The 21,957-nt window shown below is 46.5% G+C and overlaps 2 protein-coding genes and 1 pseudogene across 2 annotated transcripts; 1 reads left to right on the top strand and 2 right to left on the bottom strand.

The window, feature by feature from the left end:
• The first annotated feature begins 730 nt into the window (after positions 1-730).
• On the top strand, positions 731-5,858 carry LOC123441508 (annotated as a pseudogene).
• A 10,012-nt stretch (positions 5,859-15,870) lies between these two features.
• On the bottom strand, positions 15,871-17,887 carry LOC123443021 (UDP-glycosyltransferase 1-like). Its single transcript, XM_045119240.1, has one exon. It carries the CDS (start codon positions 17,564-17,566, stop codon positions 15,983-15,985), a length of 1,584 nt encoding a protein of 527 aa, XP_044975175.1. The 5' UTR covers positions 17,567-17,887; the 3' UTR covers positions 15,871-15,982.
• A 613-nt stretch (positions 17,888-18,500) lies between these two features.
• On the bottom strand, positions 18,501-20,623 carry LOC123443022 (F-box protein At4g00755-like). The gene is made up of 5 exons (XM_045119241.1): positions 20,320-20,623; positions 19,508-19,924; positions 19,250-19,428; positions 19,036-19,154; positions 18,501-18,932 (listed from the first exon to the last, which is right to left on the bottom strand). The coding sequence occupies exons 1-5, from the start codon at positions 20,507-20,509 to the stop codon at positions 18,809-18,811; spliced, it is 1,029 nt and encodes a 342-aa protein (XP_044975176.1). The 5' UTR covers positions 20,510-20,623; the 3' UTR covers positions 18,501-18,808.
• Positions 20,624-21,957: the final 1,334 nt, after the last annotated feature.

The raw sequence follows: 21,957 nt of genomic DNA, 5'->3' as shown, positions 1-21,957 counted from the left end.
TTCAATGGTTTACTCATCCACCGGACGCATCAAAACAACGCTAATCGTACGGCAAGCAGGTGGTCTGATGAGATGGGAGGCATCAACCGTCTGATGCCTAGATCTTCCGTATATATAATAAGATCGTATGCATGATATTACTATATGATACTCCCTTCGTTTCTAAATATAAGTCTTTAGAAAGGTTTCATTAGTGGACTACATACGGATGTATATAGACATACTTTAGAGTGTAGATTCACTCATTTTGTTTTGTATGTAGACTCCTAGTAAAATATCTTAAAAGACTTATATTTAGGAACGGAAGGAGTAGTTTCCTATGAGTAGCGTTATTTTTCTTCTTTTTGGGACAAAAGGCCACTCTTAGTCAAAGCGGCCAAGCCTGAGAAGGGTCACAGAAGGACTCGGACTGCAGCGAAGCAAAAGCAGCAGCAAAGTTCTATGCAAGTTATCCCGCAAAAAGAAGAAAAAAGAAAGAAAAAAGAACAGAGTTCGATGCAGGTTTCCTGCAGCGCTGGATCTGGTCCCTCCGTTCCAAATCCAAGGGCTGTGACTTGCTCGAGGAGTCCCGCGAAGTACATACGTTGGCGGGCGCACGAGACACATCCGGAGTAGGATTCGTGTGCACCAACACCGGGCCCAGCCGATGTGCCGCGCCCTCGCCTTCCTCGCCCGCCAATATATAAAGAGCGCGGGCTCAAAGACCCGAGTAGAGAGGCTCCGAGGAAACCCCAACCTCCGAACGGCAGCGCAACGCAGGTTTCTCTTCCCGTTCCGCTAGCCTTGGCCGTGTCCATGGCGTCTCTGCCCAACTACTGCCCTTCTGCTGACGACACCCACGACGCCGGCAGCGAGGCTCCCATGAACGATTCCCTCGAAAGCAGCAGCATCCACGACGCCGCCGGCAACAACGCGTCCGTGGACAATTCCCTCGAAAGCAGCAGCATCCACGACGACGCCGCCGGCAACCACGCTCCCATGAACGATTCCCTGGAAGGTAGCCCCTGATTATTACTTGCTGCCGCGTTCGTTCCCCTCCTTGTTTCTGACCCCTAAATTACGTTCCTAATGCTGACTGCGCGCGCGCGCGTGTGCAGATACGAGGGCTCTCATGAAAGCCGCCATCGCCGGAAACCTCGATTCCGTCAAAGGTATCAGATTGCCCCCCTGAGCTTCATGAAATTGTTGTACAGTACCCCCTCCGGTGTTTTTTAGTCTATACGGTATTATGTTTGTCCGAAGTTAAAGTACCTCTAATTTGACCGAACTTATAGAATAAGATTATCAATATTCACAACATCAAATCAATATCATTTGACTTATTATGGAATGTAGTTTCATATGCTATATAGTAGTATTTAATACGTATTATAGATGTTGACATTTTTTAATATAAATTTGGTCAATGTTTGCAAAATCTGACTTGAGACAAATTTTATGCGTGGAGTAAAAAGGACCGTAGGGAGTATTTCACATGCTCGCTTCTTTTCTTTTGGTTTTCTATCTTACTAATCTGTCTATTTGTGATGGTGTTTACTTTCGGGAAAGGCATTGTACAGCGTCTTACCAAAGGAAGTGGTGACCCATCGACGATTTTTTCTTTCAACGTCGGTGGAATTTCTGTGTTGCACGCCGCGGCATTGTCTGCCCAACTGGAGGTTAGCAAGTATTTGGTGGAGGAGCTCAAGGGAGATGTAAATGCTCAGCTCAAGGGAGATGTAAATTCTCGTGCTTATGGAGCTGGTGTTGTAGGTCTTTATCTATCGCTTTCTCCATGCTTAAAACTGGTGGCTGCCATATCAATGTTTGCCAGCATAATATCTTCGATGGCGTTGACGATGTGGTTGACGATGTGCTTGTTATCACAGGTATGACTCCATTTATGGCGTGTGCTCAGTCTGGTGATGTTGCTGCCGTCAAGTATTTTCTTGATCATGGTGGTGATTTAATGAAAGCAGATGACAAAGGACGCACAGTTCTTCACCATGCTGCCGCTGAAGGTTCTTCTCCCTGACACGCGCATGCACGTGCGTGCGCGCACACACACTCACACATGATTTCCTGGAGTTGGTCGTTTTACTAGCTAGGCTTTACCAGTACACTGCCTATGTTTAAATATTGTGTTAGAACATGACTTATGGGTTTGTTTTTTTTATCACAGGATGCTGCCTGGTAACAAAGTTCCTCCTTTCAGAAGGAGTTCCGGTGGACATAAACTATGGTCATGGAACACCACTCTATGTGGCTGCTGAAAGTGGGGAGGATAAGACATTGGATATTTTGTTGGACCACGGCGCAGATGTAAATATCCTTCACTTTTCTTATTTTCTTATCTCAAAAATAAAATCTGGAGTCACCTGTATTTATTAATACACAATATCCGTCTTTCAGCCTAATATCGATGTCCATGGTATGGGAAGTCCCTTCTTTATAGCTCTTACTAAGCGTTCATTCAAATGCATGGAGGCACTTGTTAAGGTTAGAATTCTCTGGATTATTCTTCCATATCTATGTTGTAATTTTGCTTACTCTACCATCTCTAGCTATACTCTGATGTACATGGATATATAATTGTTAACACTCATTTGCCCAATCCTTTTCACAGGCTGGTGCCGATGTTAATTTGAAGATTTTCGGTCTCACTCCTTTGGGGTTTGTTACGTCGCGAGGAGGTTATACCGACTTCATTCAGTTCCTCTTGGACGTTGGAGCAGATGCTAATATTTCTGATGATGTATGTTTTGTATTTTTCTCTATGTTTTGTTGACTGTTATGCAACATATCGCCGCATTCTCATAAAGCTTCCAGTGGTACTTTTATACAACTTTTCTCATTATGACGGGGAGTTATTTGGGAATGATTTTAGGTTGCTTTGCATCGTTGATTATACTAACAGGAAATTGCACTTGTGCCTAGTAAGACACGGTTGCAAGTCTAGCACTGGGATGCATCCCAATTCAAAATGGTTTATATCTATTTGTCATTTTCTGTTGACTGTCAGTTATTAAGTTTCCTATTGAAGCACATACCAAAGCTATTTTGTTCTACAAATGTTACCGTTTACTTGTATTTAGATACTGTTAACTTTGTGATAATATTACATTTCTTGCATTGATTAAACAGCTTCTATATACCAAGTTCCAACTGGCTCCCTTTTTAATGACAAATTCTAAATTCGGAAATGAATGACAGTTATTTTTCCTTCTGTTGCCCAGTTGGGTTGGTTGCCAGTACAGCTTGCCGCGGCACGTGATTGCAAGGAAGAGGTAGAAATGTTGTTTCCTTTGACTTCCCCAATTCCAAATGTCCCAAACTGGACTATTGAGGGTGTAATTTCTCATGCAAAGATTGAATTCAAAAAGCCACTGGTACGTTTCTGTTCGTGTGTTGCTTTGTACTACTGAATATTGCTTGAAAGCTTAAGTTTAATTTTAGTATTATATTCTGAATTTGTCCATTAAGTGCTATTATAAGCTATGGTTACTATATGCATGACACTGTATGTACGTTGAGATAACCACGACTTATTTATTGGGGTAATCTTAGGTGTCCCAACTTGTGATAATCATTAAGATAATTTCTTGACACCTGACTAGCCTGTAACAAATTAACTCTAATTTGGAAGGGTAATGGGATCATGCGGAGGTAGCATCTAGCCCTGGTCTAACAACAGGGCTGCCTAACAATAGACATAATGAAGCCATGTGAGGTATGCACTATCAATTCATTAACCCGGATTATAATGAATTAATTAAGAATACTAACCAAACTCGATAAAAATCGTTGAGTAAAAGAGTTTCGCTACTTCCAAGCTTGGAAAGTACAAACACTATAAGATTGGCTCTAGGCAATGAGTACAAACGGGGTCCCGGCTTGGGAAGATCCACACAAACCGTCACGTCCAGAGGTTACAAGAAAAATAATTCCGCCTAGATAGGGTGGGTGGGTGGGTACGGTGTTGGACAACCAACTACACACCAAACTAGAGTGTTGAACACAATCTTGTTGAATTTCTTCACCGTACAATTTTTCAAGTAAATGATCATTATTACCAAAATTCAAACATTCAGTTAATTGTTTCCTTATGTATTTTCCAGGATCAAAAGGATTGCCAAAGAAGAAAAAGTTTCATAAAGTTACAAGCTGATATAGCATTCAAGCAGAAGAACTATAAGCTGGCATCAGAGTTGTATGACATGGTAAACCTCTTTTACTTAACCTCTTATAGTTTAGGTGGTAAGATTTTGCTTGTTAATCGGGAACCAATTAACCAATCTAAGCGTATTTTCTGTTTTTACTAACTGGGTTCCTTACTGTATACTCTAATTAGATCAACTAAATTTACGAATGGATCGTCTGAGCAATGCCCATGTAAAATGAATATAATTTGAAGAAACTATACATTAGGAATGTGTTTAAAGTCATGCATCTTACTATTTGGGTAGAGTGGAAGAAGATTTCTCATGGAGCCCGTTTAGGGTGCCGACAAGGAATGAGTAAAAGCTATGTTTGCATGGATCTTGATGCATACTATTAGGGATATGGAACAACAAGTAGGTCAGATGTAGATCGAGTTAGTTCTCATACTTCTCCAGATATATCAATTGTTAATTTGCCATGTATGTAGTTTGACATGATTTCATGTGATTTGTCACTGATTTAGACTGGTCTTAATTAACTAACGTAGGTCATGCATAGTAAGAAATTTTTGAATTCAGTTGAGACATATATTTTACTTTATTTGTACATGTCAAACTTCCGTTGACTTGTTAGGTCTCCAGAATCCATGACATTGAAGTTATTTTTTCTTCTTGACTAATATAAATATTTATATGGCTGTCCACTTTTTCTGTCTACGTGTCTGATTTGATGTCACTTAGGATTGTTGACAACATATCCAAATTGACCGTACATGTAAATTGAGCAAGCCAACCGTTTTAGTAAGAGAATGTGCTCCATAACCCCCATTGTGCAGTATATTACCTAGTACTCCATCCGTTTCTAAATATAAGTCTTTCTAAAATTTTATCAAAGAACTACATACGGATGTATATGGACATATTTTAAAGTGTAGATTCATTTATTTTGCTTCGTATGTAGTCCCCTAGTAGAATCACTTAAAAGATTTATAGTATTTAGGAACGGAGGGAATAGTAAAGCTTTTAGACAGTTTTCTACCTGTCCATGAAAAAGCCTTCGAAAAAACATTTGTACCATTTTAAGTTTAGAATAATATTTTAATGCCCTCTTTCTGTTAGTTAGGCAATAAATCATGGAGAAAGTGCAACACTGTATGCAAACAGGAGTCTTACTAAACTGCTCATGGGTGATGGTGAAGGTGCTTTGTCAGATGCTCTCAGGTGTAGAGTGCTGCGACCCCATTGGGCAAAAGCTTTCTATCGTGAAGGTGCAGCTCTCATGCTACTCGAGGTGAGTCTAGCTTGACATTGCCAAGTGTCGTCTTCATTTACTTCATATTGATCTTACAGTCTGGTCGCTTTCTTTGATTTTCTCTACAACCAGGAGTATGAACAAGCCTATGACGCTCTGTTGGATGCACAAAACTTGGATCCTGAGAATGCAGAGATTGAACGTGAACTACGGTAACTACTCTCTCATGCTCGCCTCTTTCGAGTGTCCTCCAAATGCTGCTATGATTTTAGGCTGGCGAAGTACTTTATGGTGCTCTTCTTTCTTATCTGCCACTTGTGTACCTAACGATATCAACCCAAGAATGAGTACTGGTATTGAGTTCAGTATCGACGGATTTCGGTAAAGCTGACGTATCTATTCCATTTTCTCACAGGAAGGCTAGGGAACTCATGTAGAATATTCCTGAAGAATGTGAGCAGGTGTGAGCACCGAGGCGCTCGCAGGCATGCGCATCGGACGCAGGCCACAACAGGTGCCCGTTTTTACCAAATTGGAGTTAGCGGGAACTTCTGTTGTATTATAACAGAAACTTTTAAATGTATTTCGAACCATGCATCTTCAGACGCTAAGATAATTGTGTATGAGATTTTCTTGTTTGACCCGTGGATATTAACGGCCACAGCCATATCTAGTCCTTATATTTTGAATGAGTACTTGTGCAATTCTCAATATGCAGATTCCTTGTGCAAGACTTATTACCTGGCCTCCAAGCGCTGGGCTATATTGAACATTTAGTTTGGAGGTTAGAATGACTATTTTGACCCTGCTAATGAGGAAGTTAATTTGAAGACCGAGCTCCATGACGCTCTTTATTTTGAAGAAAATCGAAAATCTTGTTTGGAAAATGTATCAAAAAAAGTACACATGTATGCAAGGATGTAGTGTGTATCCGTGGAAAATTTGAATTGCCGGCTGCAAAAATAAAATAAAAATCATGGACTCTGAGGATAAACACACACATGCCAAAAAGCCCAGATTTATATTTTTTTGTATAGCTCTCATTTTAATGTACTAGCCACCATAGAGACACTCTATCATTCATGTTCGTGAAATTGTGAACAATTTTTGAAAATCTGAACATTTTTTAAAACTCATAAACATATTTGAATACAAGAGAACAGTTCACGAACATTTTTTAAATCATGAATATTTTTTTAAAATTCATGAATATTTTATACTATTTACAAACATTTTTTAGAATATGTGAACATTTTTTAAAATGTTTTTCCTGATTCATTGAACAATTCTAGAATCGAGGAACAATTTTTTGGAAATTAGTGGAATAACTTTGGGAATTGAGGAACTTTTTTAAAATGCATGATCTTTTTTGAATCAACGAATATTTTATGACTCAATAAAATAATTTTAAATTTATGAACAGTTTTTATATTTCTAGCATATTTTTCATTAGATGATCATTTTTTGAATTGGCGAAATTTTGTTCAATTTCATTAAAAAATTTAAGACACTAACTTTAAAAAATATCATAGAAGTTTTTTATTTCCCAAACATTTGTTTTCAAATTTCATATATTTTTAAAAATCACAAAAAAATTCTGAATGTACAATGATTTACGAATTATTAAATATTGTATTATAAAATTCGAATTCCAAAAATATTTAAAGTATAAATAAATGAGGGAAAAGAGAAAAAAAAACTAAAAACAAAATTGAAAACATGTCGCCCGTACATGAGCCGCCCCAAACGGGCCCGTTGTGTCGTCTCCTAACGCGAATTGCAGCATAGGAGGTATCTATTTGGCTGGTCCGATTTTTTTCTTGAAACTTTTTATTATTATTTATAGATGGCATTAGTGGTTAATATTTCGTAACTTTAAGAGTGATGGATGATCAGAAACAATCCGTACTTTATTATTATTATTATTATTACTAGGAAAAATGCTCGCGCATTGCATCGGAAGAAACAACTTCTCATTGGCAATCTTGCAATTTTGAATGAACAACTATCAATGACTTAATCACCCCATCATTTTAGTTCTAAAACTTATCATGGACATGCTAGATATCTATATGCAGTTATCGGTATGCATTGTAAAATAAGAAAGTCATGGCGAGCAGTTATAAAAGAGTAGTTATAAAAGTGCAGAATAGAAAAAAATACATGGGTGATTTAAATAACAGTAACTTGATTTACTAAAAAACTTAATTTGTTGTAACGTAGTTATGGTAAACAAAATATATCTATCATCAGACCGGTAGGCATGCACCATATGACACCAATCTAAGTTTGAACATAAAAAATTCATGGTATAAAATGATTTGAGGTAATAAGATTATGTTAATTATCGCCTTTTGGAACATAAAGTTTGGACGTGAAGAAGCCACCCCGACGTTGTTCACGTGATGGAAAATTAATCGGGCATGAAATTGTTTATCAATTGTTTATTATTACTGTAGGATCGAAAGTATGTCTAGAGGACGGTGTGATTAGGCTACTTGATAAGATAAAAACTTAGCCTTTTCTAATTTTAGTAGTAGGCCAGTTTTAGCAATTATGACTAGTCAAGTTCACCCTACACATACACATCTAAGAGTATTGCAGCGCAAAGTAACGACATGCAAATGTAAAGTAGAGGGTATGGTAGGGAGATCAAACGCAAAGGTTGACATGACGATTTTTGGCATGGTTCCGATAAGTGGCTATATTGTACGTCCATGTTAGTGGAGACTTCAACCCACGGAGGATAACGGCTGCCAGAGTCCACGGAGGGCTCCACCCACAAGGGGTCCAAAAAGAAGCGATTGTGCCAATTCACTACAAGAATTCGCTTCTTTGCCATCTGCCATGGTAGACGGCAAAGATCTAATCCACGGACGACAAATCGGCAGACGGCAGAACTTCTACGGCTACTTGCGCCGGTAAAGGGCCTTCTTTGCCGCATGCCGGCAGGCAGCGGACGGCAAAGACCTTTGCCATCCGCGTCGATGGCAAGCAGACGGAAAATATATTAGATGTCAGCCCACACGCACCTACTCCATTAGGTGGCTAACGGAGTATTTGCCGTCTGCCTTACGCGCCACCTTTGCTGTCTGTCGGGGCCACATATCTCTCCGTGTTATAACTGTTGCATGATGAATGTCATCCAACAAATCACCGATCCATTGCCTACGAGTTTGTCCCACTCCCACTGTTACTTGCTCTGCCGTTACTACTATTGTTGCTACTGTTACTTGCTTTGTCTTGCTGCTGCTGTTACTTGCTACTGCTGTCACTACTGATGTTCCTTGCCACTGTTGTTACTCGTTACCCTGCTGCTACCTGCTACAATACTTTTCTGGCGCAATTGATACTTCAGTTAGGAATAGCCTGCCTTGTCAACAGATTCTTTCCTAGCACCGTTGCTATCATACTACCTTTGCTGCTTATACCCTGCTTGCAGGTACTAATCTTTCAGGTGTGGTTGAGCCGAGAACTCAACTGCTAATACTGGAGAATATTCTTTCACTCCCATCGTGTCGAACCAACAAATTTGGGTTGAATACTCTACCCTCGAAAACTGCTGCGATCCCACACGCTGGTGGGCCATTGCACGACAATTGCTAATTGTTGAACAACTGGAAGCAACTCTTTTCTGGCGCCGTTGCCGGGGAGGCATCAAGTCAGGAATAGTTGCACGTCAACAGTGACCAGCAAACGTAAATCCCAAGTGACTCAGAGAATATAGCCGTGCTTCCCCGGCAACGGCGCCAGAAAATAGCACGTTGACGGGAGAATACTTGACTTGGCTTCCCCAGCAACGGTGCCAGAAAATAGTCTTGATAACCCACAAGTATAGGGGATCGCAACAGTTTTCGAGGGTAGAGTATTCAACCCAAATTTATTGATTCGACTCAAGGGGAAGCGAAAGAATATTCTCAAGTATTAGTAGTTGAGTTGTCAATTCAACCACACCTGAAAGATTTAGTGTCTGCAGCAAAGTATCAGTAGCAAGATAGTATGATAGCAGAAGTAGCAACAGTAACCAGCAGCAGCAAAGTAACAGCAGTAGCAGCAAAGTAACAGCAGTAGCAACAGAGTAACAGTAGCAAGGACCAGTAGGAAAAGACTCGTAGGCATTGGATCGGTGACGGATGATTATGCCGGATGCTATTCATCATGTAACAGTTATAACACGGAGAGATAAGTAACTAGCTCCAGTTCGTCAATCTAATGTAGGCATGTATTCCGTATGTAGTCATACGTGCTTAATGAAAAGAACTTGCATGACATTTATTGTCCATCCCTCCCGTGGCAGCGGGGTCCTAATGGAAACTACGGGATATTAAGGTTCTCCTTTTAATAAACAACCGGACCAACGCATTAAAACTTGGTGAATACATGAACTCCTCATACTATGGTCATCTCCGGGAGTGGTTTCGGCTATTGCCACTCCGGGGTTGCTGGGTCATAACACATAGTAGGTGACTACAACTTGCAAGATAGGATCTAAAACACACATATATTAGCGACAACATAATAGGTTCAGATCTGAAATCATGGCACTCGGGCCCTAGTGACAAGCATTAAGCATGGCAAAGTAGTAGCAACATCAATCTCAGAACATAGTGGATACTAGGGATCAATCCCCATCAAAACTAACTCGATTACATGATAGATCTCATCCAACCCATCACCGTCCAACAAGCCTACGATGAGATTACTCACGAACGGTGAAGAGCATCATGGAATTGGCGATGAAGGAAGGTTGATGATGACGATGGCGACGATCTCCCCTCTCCGGAGCCTAGAACGGACTCCAGATCTGCCCTCCAGATGAAGAACAGGAGGTGGCGGCGCCTCCGTATCATAAAACGCGATGAACTCTTCTCCCTGATTTTTTTCCGGATGAAACGGACTATATAGAGCTGGATTGAGAGGCGGTGGAGCTTTGTGGGCCCCACAAGCCTGCCATGCGGCGCCAGGGGGGCTCGCCTGGTGGGCTTGTGGGCTCACGGCAGCACTCCCTCCGCTGATTCTTGCGCTAGTATTTTTCATAAAATCCCAGAAAAATTCTCCGTAAATTTTCAGGTCATTCCGAGAACTTTTATTTCTGCGCAAAAACAACACCATGGCAATTATGGTGACAACATCGTTAACCCGAGTTAGTTCCATTCAAATCATGCAAATTAGAGTCCAAAAAAAGGGCAAAATAGTTCGGAAAAGTAGATACGACGGAGACGTATCAACCCCAAGGACACATGTATAATTTTTCTAGACATTTTAATGCACGAGAGCATGTATTTATAGCTAAGATTTGAATTATGGACATTAAATACCTACAAACCTCAATTAATGTATAAAAAGGCCAAACGGACCAAGAATAATCTCAAATTTCAGCATGGATCTCGTTTTGTCCCATGTTGCGTGTAGAAAAAAATATAATGCGAGAAGAGACAACAATTATTGTTTCGCCCACAAGGTGGATAGGTTTCCCTATCGGAACCACGAGGATTCTTGAGAGAGAACCTCCGGTTTGTAAGAGGCTTGTAATAAAGCTTGCCCCCAAAATGGATAATGTTTTTCCACGGCAAATATGTGCCATGTCATGAAACCATGCGAGGTTTCATGATTTTCGGATGAGTTTTGGATTCCCGAGGATTTAAAAACCGAGATTCTCAATGTTCGAGGCCAAGCCAAACACTGATATGGAAAACATTGTTTAGATGCAAGTCTTTTAAGGGGGGGGGGGGTTAAAAACTGAGTTTCCAACATGAGTAATGTTCATACCTGAACCACTTGCCATGTGCACTTGGTCACCTCCACGGTACCTTTCTCTCATTGTCAGCTTGTCAAGCTCCCCTGTGATGTGCTCGGTGGCGCCATAATCTGCCTAGGAGTTGGTGATGAGTTTGGCCTTCTTTTCTTCATGGTCCTCAATGTACCGATGCCAGCAGGCCCTTGCGCTGTCGGCGTGGTATTTGTAGAAGATCTTGCATTTGGGATGGTCTTGTTCTTGCTTCTATGGTTGCTGTGGTTGTTGTCGTGGGAGCTGTTTATGGTTGTCGTAGCCGCCGCCGCGATCAAGAGAGGGAGAAGAGCAGTCACCGCGCTCACTGCGACCATGCCCCCTGTTTCCTTGCCCACAACCTCCTCTTGCTTGAGACTGCCCATGCCCTCTGTATACAACATTATGAGAGCAGTGGAAGCCGCCTGGTCCATCGCCTAGCATCTCCATCCTTTGATCGAAGGCAGAGATCTATGAGAAAAGATCATCAACCTTGACAGAGTTTTTTATGGCTCCAACTGCTGCTAAAATGGGATCGTAATCCCGATCGAGTCCGGCCTAGATGTAGTCCACCATATCCCTATTGGTTACTGGACGACTCGCCGCACCGAGTTCATCTCTGAGGCTCTTCATCTTGGCGATGAATACATTGCTCAACATTTTCCCCTTCATGGTGTTGGATATGGCTATCCTCACATTAGTAATCCGAGATTGAGACTGCGCAACGAACAAGGTGGTGATGGCAATCCAAAGATCATGGGTACTCTCCTTACCAATGACTTTTGCGAGGATCTCCCGGGTCAACGAATTGAGCAAGTAGCTCAGGACGTGCCGGTCCTTTGGCAGCCACGGGCCAAACAGAGGATTATGCTCCATGGTCATGGTCTTGTCCGCCTTGATCAATTCCATCTTTTTGCCAGTGCAACGTCGCTGCCATCCAGGAGGTCGGTCCCTTGCGCTCCTCGTAGTGTCAGCATTACTTGCGCCTTCCAGAGGAGGTAGTTCCCCCTCACAAGCTTTTTTGTTGTGGTGCGCCGAGGTTGAGGACGACATCACTTGAGCTAACGGCCATGGCGAAGCTAGGGTTGGGTTTTTGTTTTTGCTAGATGGAAGGGAAGAGCCTAGCTTTATATACCATGTAAGATTGATCTCGTGAACAGGTGGAAGCGTTCCTACTCATCCATAGAAGAGTTGCATGGGGTTTTATTGATAGATGACATAGGGCTTGTCGTGGCTGAGAAGCAATACCCGATCGCCAAAGATGCAGGTAGTTAGAGGAGATAGAACGATATATTTAAAAGATATAGATTAGGAGTTAAGATTACATACGTATATGAGTCTAATTCTAACACTCCTAACATATTCTCCATATGTTATTCCTCACTATAGAGGTAGTAACATAGACTAGTAACATGTGTATGTAACTATTCTAAGTTACTTCCCACTCTGAAAAGAATTGTTTCATATGCACATCAATGAATATCATTGCCCAAATAAAGATGGAAAATATAGTCCTAGGTTTTTGAAAAATAAATAAAATATAGTGCCACTCACTCTGTATTGTAATACTCCTATAAGATTTCATTTGACACTATTTGTAGTAGCTGACATGTGACCATGAAGCCCATTCACTACCACGTGAACATAAGTTGTGGCGAGGACAATCTTATTATGTTATTTGTTCATTTATGAAGTGAAGACATAGATATTTCGTTCCAGTGTAATTATATACAAACAACATGATCAATCATCAACGGGAAACGATTCACTTTCACCTACTGATTCTCTACAAGCGCCCGCTATCCCTAAGTCCGTTGGATGATTTTTTAATCAACGGTATGGAACTAATTCTTTTATGTTTACATTTCGCAACCAATTCATTGTTTCAAAAAAGGGTTCTGTAACTAGCCTCTTGTTGCATAACGACCGAAGTTAGATTTCACAGTGGCTAGAACCAGGATGGATTTTTTTTTGCAACACGACCCATGTTACAGAAAGAAAAACATCAACTTATGTTTTAAAAAATTACGCAATACGATCTACTAGAATATGTTATAGGAAAAACCCGCAATATAAACTCTGTTGAAAATGTTTCTGTAACAGAACTTTTGTTGTGAAGTGAAGAAAGAAGTTTGGCTGATCGGTCGTATTAAATTTAAAGGCTAAGAGCATCTCTAGTAGAACCCTCAAACTCTTAAAACAAAAACCAGTTTTAAGGGTTGAGAATTGCACATTTTTGACACTTTTAAGGGTTGAAAAACAGGGGCAAAGACTAGAACCTTCAAATCCAACCCTTATAACGGAAAGCAAAGACTAGAACCCTCAAACCCAACCCTTATAACGGAATATTCCGTTATAAGGGTTGGGTTTGAGGGCTCTAGTCTTTGCCCCAACCCCAAACCTTAAAACTGTCATTCATATATCACACATTTCATCATATGACATATCACAAATTCAATCACATTTGACATAAAACAATAATCATTCTAGTTATTATTACAACACCGAATAAAACAATAATCATTCAAATCATTACAACAATGTTTGAGCAAATAACAACAATTGTTCGAATCAAATAGGACATAGAAAAGTAAAACAAAGATACATCATGGGCCAATGCGCCGCCCATCCAAATGCCAGTGGTGCTCTACTAGATCATCCCGGAGCCGACCATGAGTGGTTCCATCCTCAATCTCACGATGTGCTTCAAGAAAAGCTTGTATGCGAGAAGGGTTTCTTTCCGGTTGCACACGGGTACCAACATTGTCATAGAAACAAGGGAGGTTTAACCCTCTCTCATCCTCTAGGATCATGTTGTGTAGAATCACACAACATTTCATGATGTTCATCAAGGTTTTTTTGTCCCAAAACCTTGCTGGACCCGAACTATGGCAAACCTTGCTTGCAAAACATCGAAAGCTCTCTCAATATCTTTGCGGGCTGCCTCTTGTGCCTTGGTGAAATGAGCATGTTTTCTTGTTAAGGGCACCCCATTTTTCTCCTTGATGGACTTCACAAGAGTTGCCCATTCGGGATAGATGCCACCGGTGAGATAATATCCCATTGAGTACTCATTGTTCATGATTTTGTAGTTGCAAGCTGGAGCATCTCCAGAAATTAATCTTTTGAACAAGGGAGATCTATTGAGGACATTGATATCACTGAGTGTTCCCGGCAACCCAAAGAATGCATGCCAAATCCATGTGTCCTCCGATGCTACGGCCTCAAGAACAATGGTAGCATCACGGCTTTTACCGCAATACATTCCCTGCCATGCCTTTGGGCAATTTTTCCACCTCCAATGCATCCAATCAAGACTACCAAGCATCCCCGGCCATCCCCTTTTTTCATTCATTTCCATTAATCTCTTTGTATCTTCCTCGTTTGGTGCCCGAAGATACTGCTCACCATACAACCGGATGACCAACTTGGCAAACCTACGGACGGACTCCGTGGTTGTATCTTCCCCAATGCGAAGATACTCGTCGGTATAATCCGCGGGTATGCCATAAGCGAGTACCCGCATTGCCGCCGATATCTTTTGATATGCACTAAACCCCATGATACCGGCGGCGGATCTACGACGTGTAAAATAATACGAGGCGGCCTCACAATCGGTGACAATCTTCACAAACAAACTACGTCTCATCCGGTACCTTCTGTGAAAGAGACGAGGAGGGTATGTAGGTACCCCCGCGAAGTAGTTTCGCATCAAATGCTCGTGTCCGAGAGCGCGGTTCCGGTAGATGGTGAGTCGCCCCATCTTCGACCCTCTCCTCTGATCCAAAAGCTTCACGCGGTCTTCAAACGCTTGCACGTCGACGAGGAGGCTCATCATCTCGACGTCGTCGTCTTGCAACAACTCGTCAATGTCCGAATCGTCGGATGATGACCAATCCGACGAATCCGACAACGAGTCCATCTACATACGAAGTGGCTACAATTAGTGCCAATGAAGCAAAAGTTTAAAACTAAAAAAGTAAAAAAAAATCTCACCAGTGAGCGGAGGGGCGGCGGCCGAGGCGCGGTGGGGCGCCGGGGCGGCGGCCGGGGCGCGGAGGGGCGGCAGGACGGCGGCCGGAGCGTGGGGACGGCGGGGCGTCGGCCGGAGCGGAGGGGCGGCGGCCGGGGCGGAGGGGCAGCGGCGAGGCGAGATGCGGACGGCGGCGGGTGCGGAGGGGCGGCGGCCGGGGCGGAGGGGCAGCGGCGAGGCGAGATGCGGACGGCGGCGGGTGCGGAGGGGCGGCGGCCGGGGCGCGGCGGGGCGGTGGCCGGGGCGCGGAGTCGCGGAGGGGCGGCTGCCGGAGCGTGAGGCGGCGGCCGGAGCGCGGGGCGGCGGCGGGGCGAGATGCGGCGGGGCGGCGGGTCGACGAGGCCACGGCAGGGGCGCGGGGCGCGGAGGGGCGGCGGGTCGACGGCCGGGGGGCGGAGGGGCGGCGGGGCGGCGGCCGGAGCGCGGGCCGGCGGCGAGGCGAGATGCGGCCGAGCTATTTCCTCTCGCGCGGGGGAACCAACTGGCTCCCGCGCGAGGAGGGAAAATGAGTGCGGGTTGGGGACAGTTTTCCCCCCAACCCTCACTTCTACAGGCTGGGAAGGGGTTTGACGGTTCGACCTCTAATTTTTTTACGGGTTTAAGAGTTTAAGGATTCTAGTCTACGCCGTTTTTTTATGAAAACTGTAAAAAACGATTATTTTTAAGGGTTGGAGGGTTGTACGCTCTAAGAGATTCGTTGGCCGAAGTGTAGCAGTCCCCTCAGAATGGAGTTTTACATTTGCGTATACAACATGATCCAGTGTTGAACTTATTCCAGGAAATGGAAGATCCTAAATGCTAACTTGCGTCATTTGTACCGGCAGCACAGCATCCTGTTGGTTCTTCTCTCCGAGCTCGGAAGGCCGGGCCATCGAGCTCGCGTCCCTCTCGCGGCTTCTCTGCTTCGACAGGTCCGTGACATAGCGGATCATGTCCGTCAAGTCGGAATGCGATGACCCGCTTTCCTCCATGGCCGCCCTCGCCTCAGCGGCGATCTCGTTGGCCCTGAGCCTCCTCGCCGACCCCTCCGGCCCGTCGCCCATCATCTCTGCAACCGCCTTCTCCACCTCGCGGCTCGTCACCTGAACCCCCTCGGCCTCTTTCGGGAGGTACATGGCGGGGATCTTGACGCCGGACCTGACGCCCACGCCGAGCACGTCCACGAGCAGCTGCTCGCTGCAGAACTGGTCGGCGACGGTGGGCCACGTCAGAGTCGGCACGCCGTAGGAGACGGCCTCCAGCGTCGCGTTCCAGCCGCAGTGCGTGAGGAAGCCGCTCACCGCCGGGTGCGAGAGGATGGTCACCTGCGGCGCCCACCCGCGGACGAGGAGGCCCCTGTCCTTGACGCGCGCCTCGAACCCCTCGTCGTCGAGCAGCGCCCGAACGGCGGCGTCCCCCTTGGCCTCCTTGATCGCCCACACGAACGGCCGCCCGGACGCCTCGATGCCGCGCGCGAGCTCGGCTAGCTGCTTCGCCGTCAGCTGCGAGATGCTGCCGAAGCTGACGTACAGCACGGACGCCGGCGGCCGGGCGTCGAGCCACGAGACGATGTGTCCGGCGTCGACGTCGGCGCGGTTGCCGCGGCCGGCCTTGGCGTCGGCGTCGTTGACCATGCTGCTCGAGGCGCATGTCGGCCCGACGGCCCACGTCCTCTTGCCGAGGGCCACCGCGTACCCGTCCACGAAGACGCCTTCGATGCCGCGGGACGTGTTGAACAGCAGGCCGTCGGCGGTGGCCTCGGCGTCGAGCGCTTCACGGTACTCCTTCTCCACGCCGGGGTACTGGAAGAATCCCCGGAACGTTGCCTTATTGCCGACGGCGCGCACCGGGAACTCCGGCACCTCGAACGGCGCCATCTCGTCGTCGCGGACGCGGTCGTACACGCCGTGCGCCGACAGGCGGTGCACGGCGAGCTGGAAGTAGGCCGAGGGGCAGTGCATCACCAGCCTGGGGATGCCGAGACGTTCACACACCGGCGCCGTCCACGGGTTGCACGCATCGACGACGAGGCAGACCGGCCGGCGCGGCAGCGCCCGGAGGTACTCCTCCAGCGGGTCGGCGATCTTCCATATGGCCTGGAAGAACCTGAGGTACATGGCCGGCTCGAGCCCTGCCATCTGGTCGATAGCCTCCACCCCCTCCGGTAGGCCGAGCTGCGCGCAGGGAAAGGGGAGCTCGACGAACTCGACGGCGAGACCGGCCCTCCTGGCGCCGTCGACGGTGGCCCTGTTGCGCGCGGCGTTGACGGGCGTGGTGACCACGCTGACCCGCGGGCCGCGCGCGGCGAGGAGGCGCGCCACGTCCACCATGGGGATGATGTGGCCCTGCGCCACCAGCGGCACCAGCACGAAGTGCAGCTCCTCCGGCATCGCCATCGACGGCAGCTCGATCCGATCCGAATCTAGCTAGCTAGTCAGTGCGAGTGTGTGTGTGTGCGAGTGAGCACATACGAACACCCCGGTCAATGGTGCGCGTACACGGCCGATGTCGAGGCTAAATCATGCTCCGTGACGTCCGTGGTGACGCGATGAATTGATCAAATTTTAAGCGGGTGGAGGTTGTCACTTGACTTGTCAATGAACGGAACGTGATAGGAAGCAGTAGGTGGTCAAAGAAAATGTGCGTGCACTAGTGGAGGATCAACTTGCGATTGATCTGATTTTCCCTAGTGCTTGGCATGGCGACAGTGGGGTTATGGATTTTCTAAGTCAGTGCGGCGCCCGTGCCGGGCGGGACCTGCACCTGCGCGAGATCGATCAGTTCAAAGCTGATTCGGGGGTACCGAGAAGTTTTTGGCAAGCTGACGGCCGGAATGGTGACATGTGCGCCAATCCACCTAGCACTGGCCAAGGTGCCTCGTGGTGTTCAAGAACAGACAGAGCCTAGGTAGAACCGTCCAAGGCTTCCAAGCACGCTCTGTCGCTCTGGTTCAGCAATTCTCCTATGAAACCGTCCAAGGCTTGTAAGGGCAACTCTAACCGGCCGATTTAAACGGACGGCGTTTTTGTTCTTATTTATCCGTTTAAATCGGTCCATCAGATACCAACATCCGTTTTCGTGTTTGGATCGGCGTTTTTTGCAAAAGATAAGTCACCTTGTGGTTTTCTGCAATCGATGCCCCAAATGTGGTGGTTTTTTGCAATTCACTCGGCCCTTAATACATGAGATTTTCCCTCCATAAACTGGGTTGTGAGTGGGAAAAAAATGATGGCCACACCTAAATTTTAGATCGGTTTTCCAACAAATGCTAGTTATATTTTCTATGCAATGTGCATTGCTAGTACCTGAGGTCTCCAGATTTATTCCTTCTTCCAAATAGGTTCAAGATGTTTATATTGATTCATTCGTAGATGGACTCAATCATGCGTCTCTTTTTGTGCTTGTCAGTTACACAAGCAAATACATTCTCAGTTTCCCACAGGATCACAAAGGACTTCTTTTATTCAAAACCAATAGACACGAGTTCGGGAAGATACGCTTCACTTGCATGGAAGCTTCTCCTCTGATTCATCACTTTTATGTACCCACCAGACAGCCTGCTCAACACGCATGGTTCAATTCTCCTATCCCTTTGAGCCATACCAAAGCGCCAGATCCACAATACAAAGCCATGTAATTTACTGTGATCGTCCCCTGAATCTGTGGTAATCCAGATAGTAACTGAGGACTACATCATTTTTGCTAGGAGCGACCCCAAAATCTTGTGACAATGGCTTCCCCACTATTTGGACATGAGACACACTAGGATAAAATGCATAACCAATATATCAGTGTAATACGAAATCATATAAAGAGATATCATGTGAAATCAATGAAGCGTTTCCGCAAGTGCTCGAAAGCTCACCATATGTAGTACAGACCATCAACCGTGTCCTTGTGGACCCTCCCAAGAAGCTCAATCTTTACCACTCCACCGATACATAGAACTGGGTGTGGTAGCTTAAAAGATTGCATCACATTTTCCTGGAATATCACACCTCATGTTACTTTCAAACACCTAAATTTTATATTTATTACACAAAAAAGAAAGACAGCTAGGAATATGTATGCCCACTGACCTGCAACATTGGAAATTCCGGAGATGTGTACGTCCAGATATAATTGCTATCATCAATCAGCTCCCCATCATCAGTTTGAACATGTACATGTGTTTCAGACCAGAGGGGTGGCTTTACATAGCCCATGTGGAATCGGATATGTTTTGCTGAGTATATCGGATGATTACGTCGGAAAAATGCTGCACGGTGAAGAGTATTAGCACAGAAGGCATCTTTTGCATACAGAAAGAAGGCTGAATCAAGTCTTAGGTGCCAGACCTTTGAATGGCCGTATCTTGATTTCATCAACGAGACACAGCTCCGACTGAAGCCTATATATCAGGCATTCTGGCACAGCAGGATCTTTGTGGCCACCGCTCGACCAATAAGACGGTCTCCTCTCGTCACGATCAACCGGTTCAAGGGTATTTCCTATGGCCTCTTCAGGGAAATGATCAGTGCTGGATGCACCTACGCAGTGATTGATGCAATCCTTGGGGTTGTACGGCGAGAGAAGACCATGGCTAAGATGCATATACACCCTGTGATCGCTCCCGAGCTTCTCCAACCCGGCACAATCACTTGATCCAGCATTTTGGTGTGCATTGCTGAAGCTGCCCAACTCAACACGGGTGAAGTTGGAAACCTCCGGATAAACCCGCAGGCACAGGAGCTTGCTGAACTGATTTGCAATAACTGAATAAAAAGATTCAAATTCAGCTGGTCTGAACCTTGTGGGTAGTATTGTCACTGAATGGAAAACCAAACAGCGGCTAGCATAGCAGCAATGCAGCATATGAGATGGTTCTATAAGCAGCAATATATATAATATCGGAATATAATGGATCCAATTCAGCTGGGACGTTATGAAGCTTATGAGCAGAGAAACGAACATAAGGTCAGTAGCATAACAGCAAAAATTAAGATGGTTCTGTAAGCGGCCTATTTGGGTGGCATCGTCGTCAAATCGATTGTGGAATTTCCGCATCGAGTGGATCGCTGGCTGGTAATAATAAGTAGCTAGACTAGAATCTACATGGATGGATGGACGCATAGGCATGTGGAGGCAGATCCAGGAAATTAGGGCGTACCGAATCGGCGCCATGAGCGGGAGACGGCGGTGGCGCGGGCGAGGTCGGCGGGGTCGTCGAGCAGGCTGAAGACGGTGGCGGAGTTGTCCGGGCCCAGGCTCTCGAGAAAGTCCAACCCCCGACCCTCCTCCCACGACATCGCAGGCAATTCTCTTATCCTCTCCATAGTCAACCCCCGAGAAGACGCCATCGCAGGCAAATCTCCTCTCCTCTGTATATAGTCCAGACCCACAAGTAGAGGAGAAGGTCAAAAGCGGCTAGAACAAGGGGCCTCGCGTTCGGTGCCTTGTGTCCAGGGGCGAAGAGCATCTCCATCCACGTCCCTAAATCTTTTTTCTGTCCGAGTGAAAAAACAGTCCGGTTGTCTAAGGAGGCTGTTTTTTCGAATTTGGTCCGACGGTTCCAAGCCGAATCCGCGTGTTGAGGCGTTCGGGGTCCGACGCAAACGTTTTTAGCGCGAAATGCGTGTGGACCGGTCGAATCAGCTACCAGATGCATTCATCGTCCTCATCGTCTTGTTTTCCGCGGGAATCAAAGCGAAGGTTGCGCCGCCGGTCGGTCTTTTATTGATTCGGGGGGGGTGGGGGGGTGAAGACGCGCGTCCTGTCCACTCCCTCCACGCGTTCGCCCGGCTGCCGTCCACTCATCGCCCGCCTGCGGCTATATAAGTCGTCCCTCCCTCGTCGATGGCCGCACATCTCTCGCCGCCAACGCCCCTCTCCTCTTTTCACCCCCTTTCATCATCGGCCCCCTTTCATCATCGGCGCCTCCTCTCTCTCTCCACCAATGCCCGACCGCTACCCCAACGGCGGAGCGGCGGCCAACGACATCGACCGCTACCACACGCATGAGTCCGAAGCCCGCCTCCTCTACGAGGCGGACTACCCGGCGCCACAGGACATGCGGGTGCCGAGCTCGTGGAGGCTGAGCGCCGGTGGAGTCCCGGTGCCACCGCCGCCCTCTGGACCTGAGCGACGCGTGGAGACCGCGCGCATCCGGTCGTCACTATCGGAGAGTTCGCGGAACCAGCCGAGGTACGCCCCAACAACAAAACGTTGTAGACGGCGTACTTCGAATGCCGCCACACCGACTAGCTTGCCGTCACCAACAGTGCTGACCACCGCGACCGCTTCAACTCCGAGGGGTGACGCCAATGGTGGGCGTCCTCGACCGCACATTGGAGGCCATCCTCGAGCACATCGAGGACGGCAACTCGCCGCATTTGGAATACCCGACGCCCCCCTTCTTCTCCCGCTACCGCGACAATTCTTGGACGCCGAGGCGCATGAAGACGGCTTCCTTCTCCTCCTCCTGCTCCTGCTCCCGCTCCTACTGGTCGTCGGCGCTCCTCCCTTCAAGTTGAAGCCGTTGGAGACGCCGCTAGGGCGGCGCACGTGCAGCGACGCCTTATCATCAATGAGGGCGGCGTCTCTTCTCCTCCAGCCTCCTCCTCCTGCCTAGTCAAGCCAAAGACCAAGTTGGTGTTCCTCCCTGTCAAGCAGGAACACCTCGCCATGGCCGTCGCCGACGAGATCGCGCTCAAATGTGCGAGGGACGATTACGTCCGGGAGGAGATGGAGCGCCAGCACCGCACCCTCGAGGAGATCGCTATTCGACGCCGCAGCCGCGAGGACGACG

The sequence above is a fragment of the Hordeum vulgare genome, chromosome 3H (genome assembly GCF_904849725.1).
Source record: "Hordeum vulgare subsp. vulgare chromosome 3H, MorexV3_pseudomolecules_assembly, whole genome shotgun sequence".
Classification (NCBI taxonomy): Eukaryota; Viridiplantae; Streptophyta; class Magnoliopsida; order Poales; family Poaceae; genus Hordeum; species Hordeum vulgare.
Note: the sequence above shows the minus strand (reverse complement) of the source record. Positions and strands in the feature narration are given on the sequence as shown.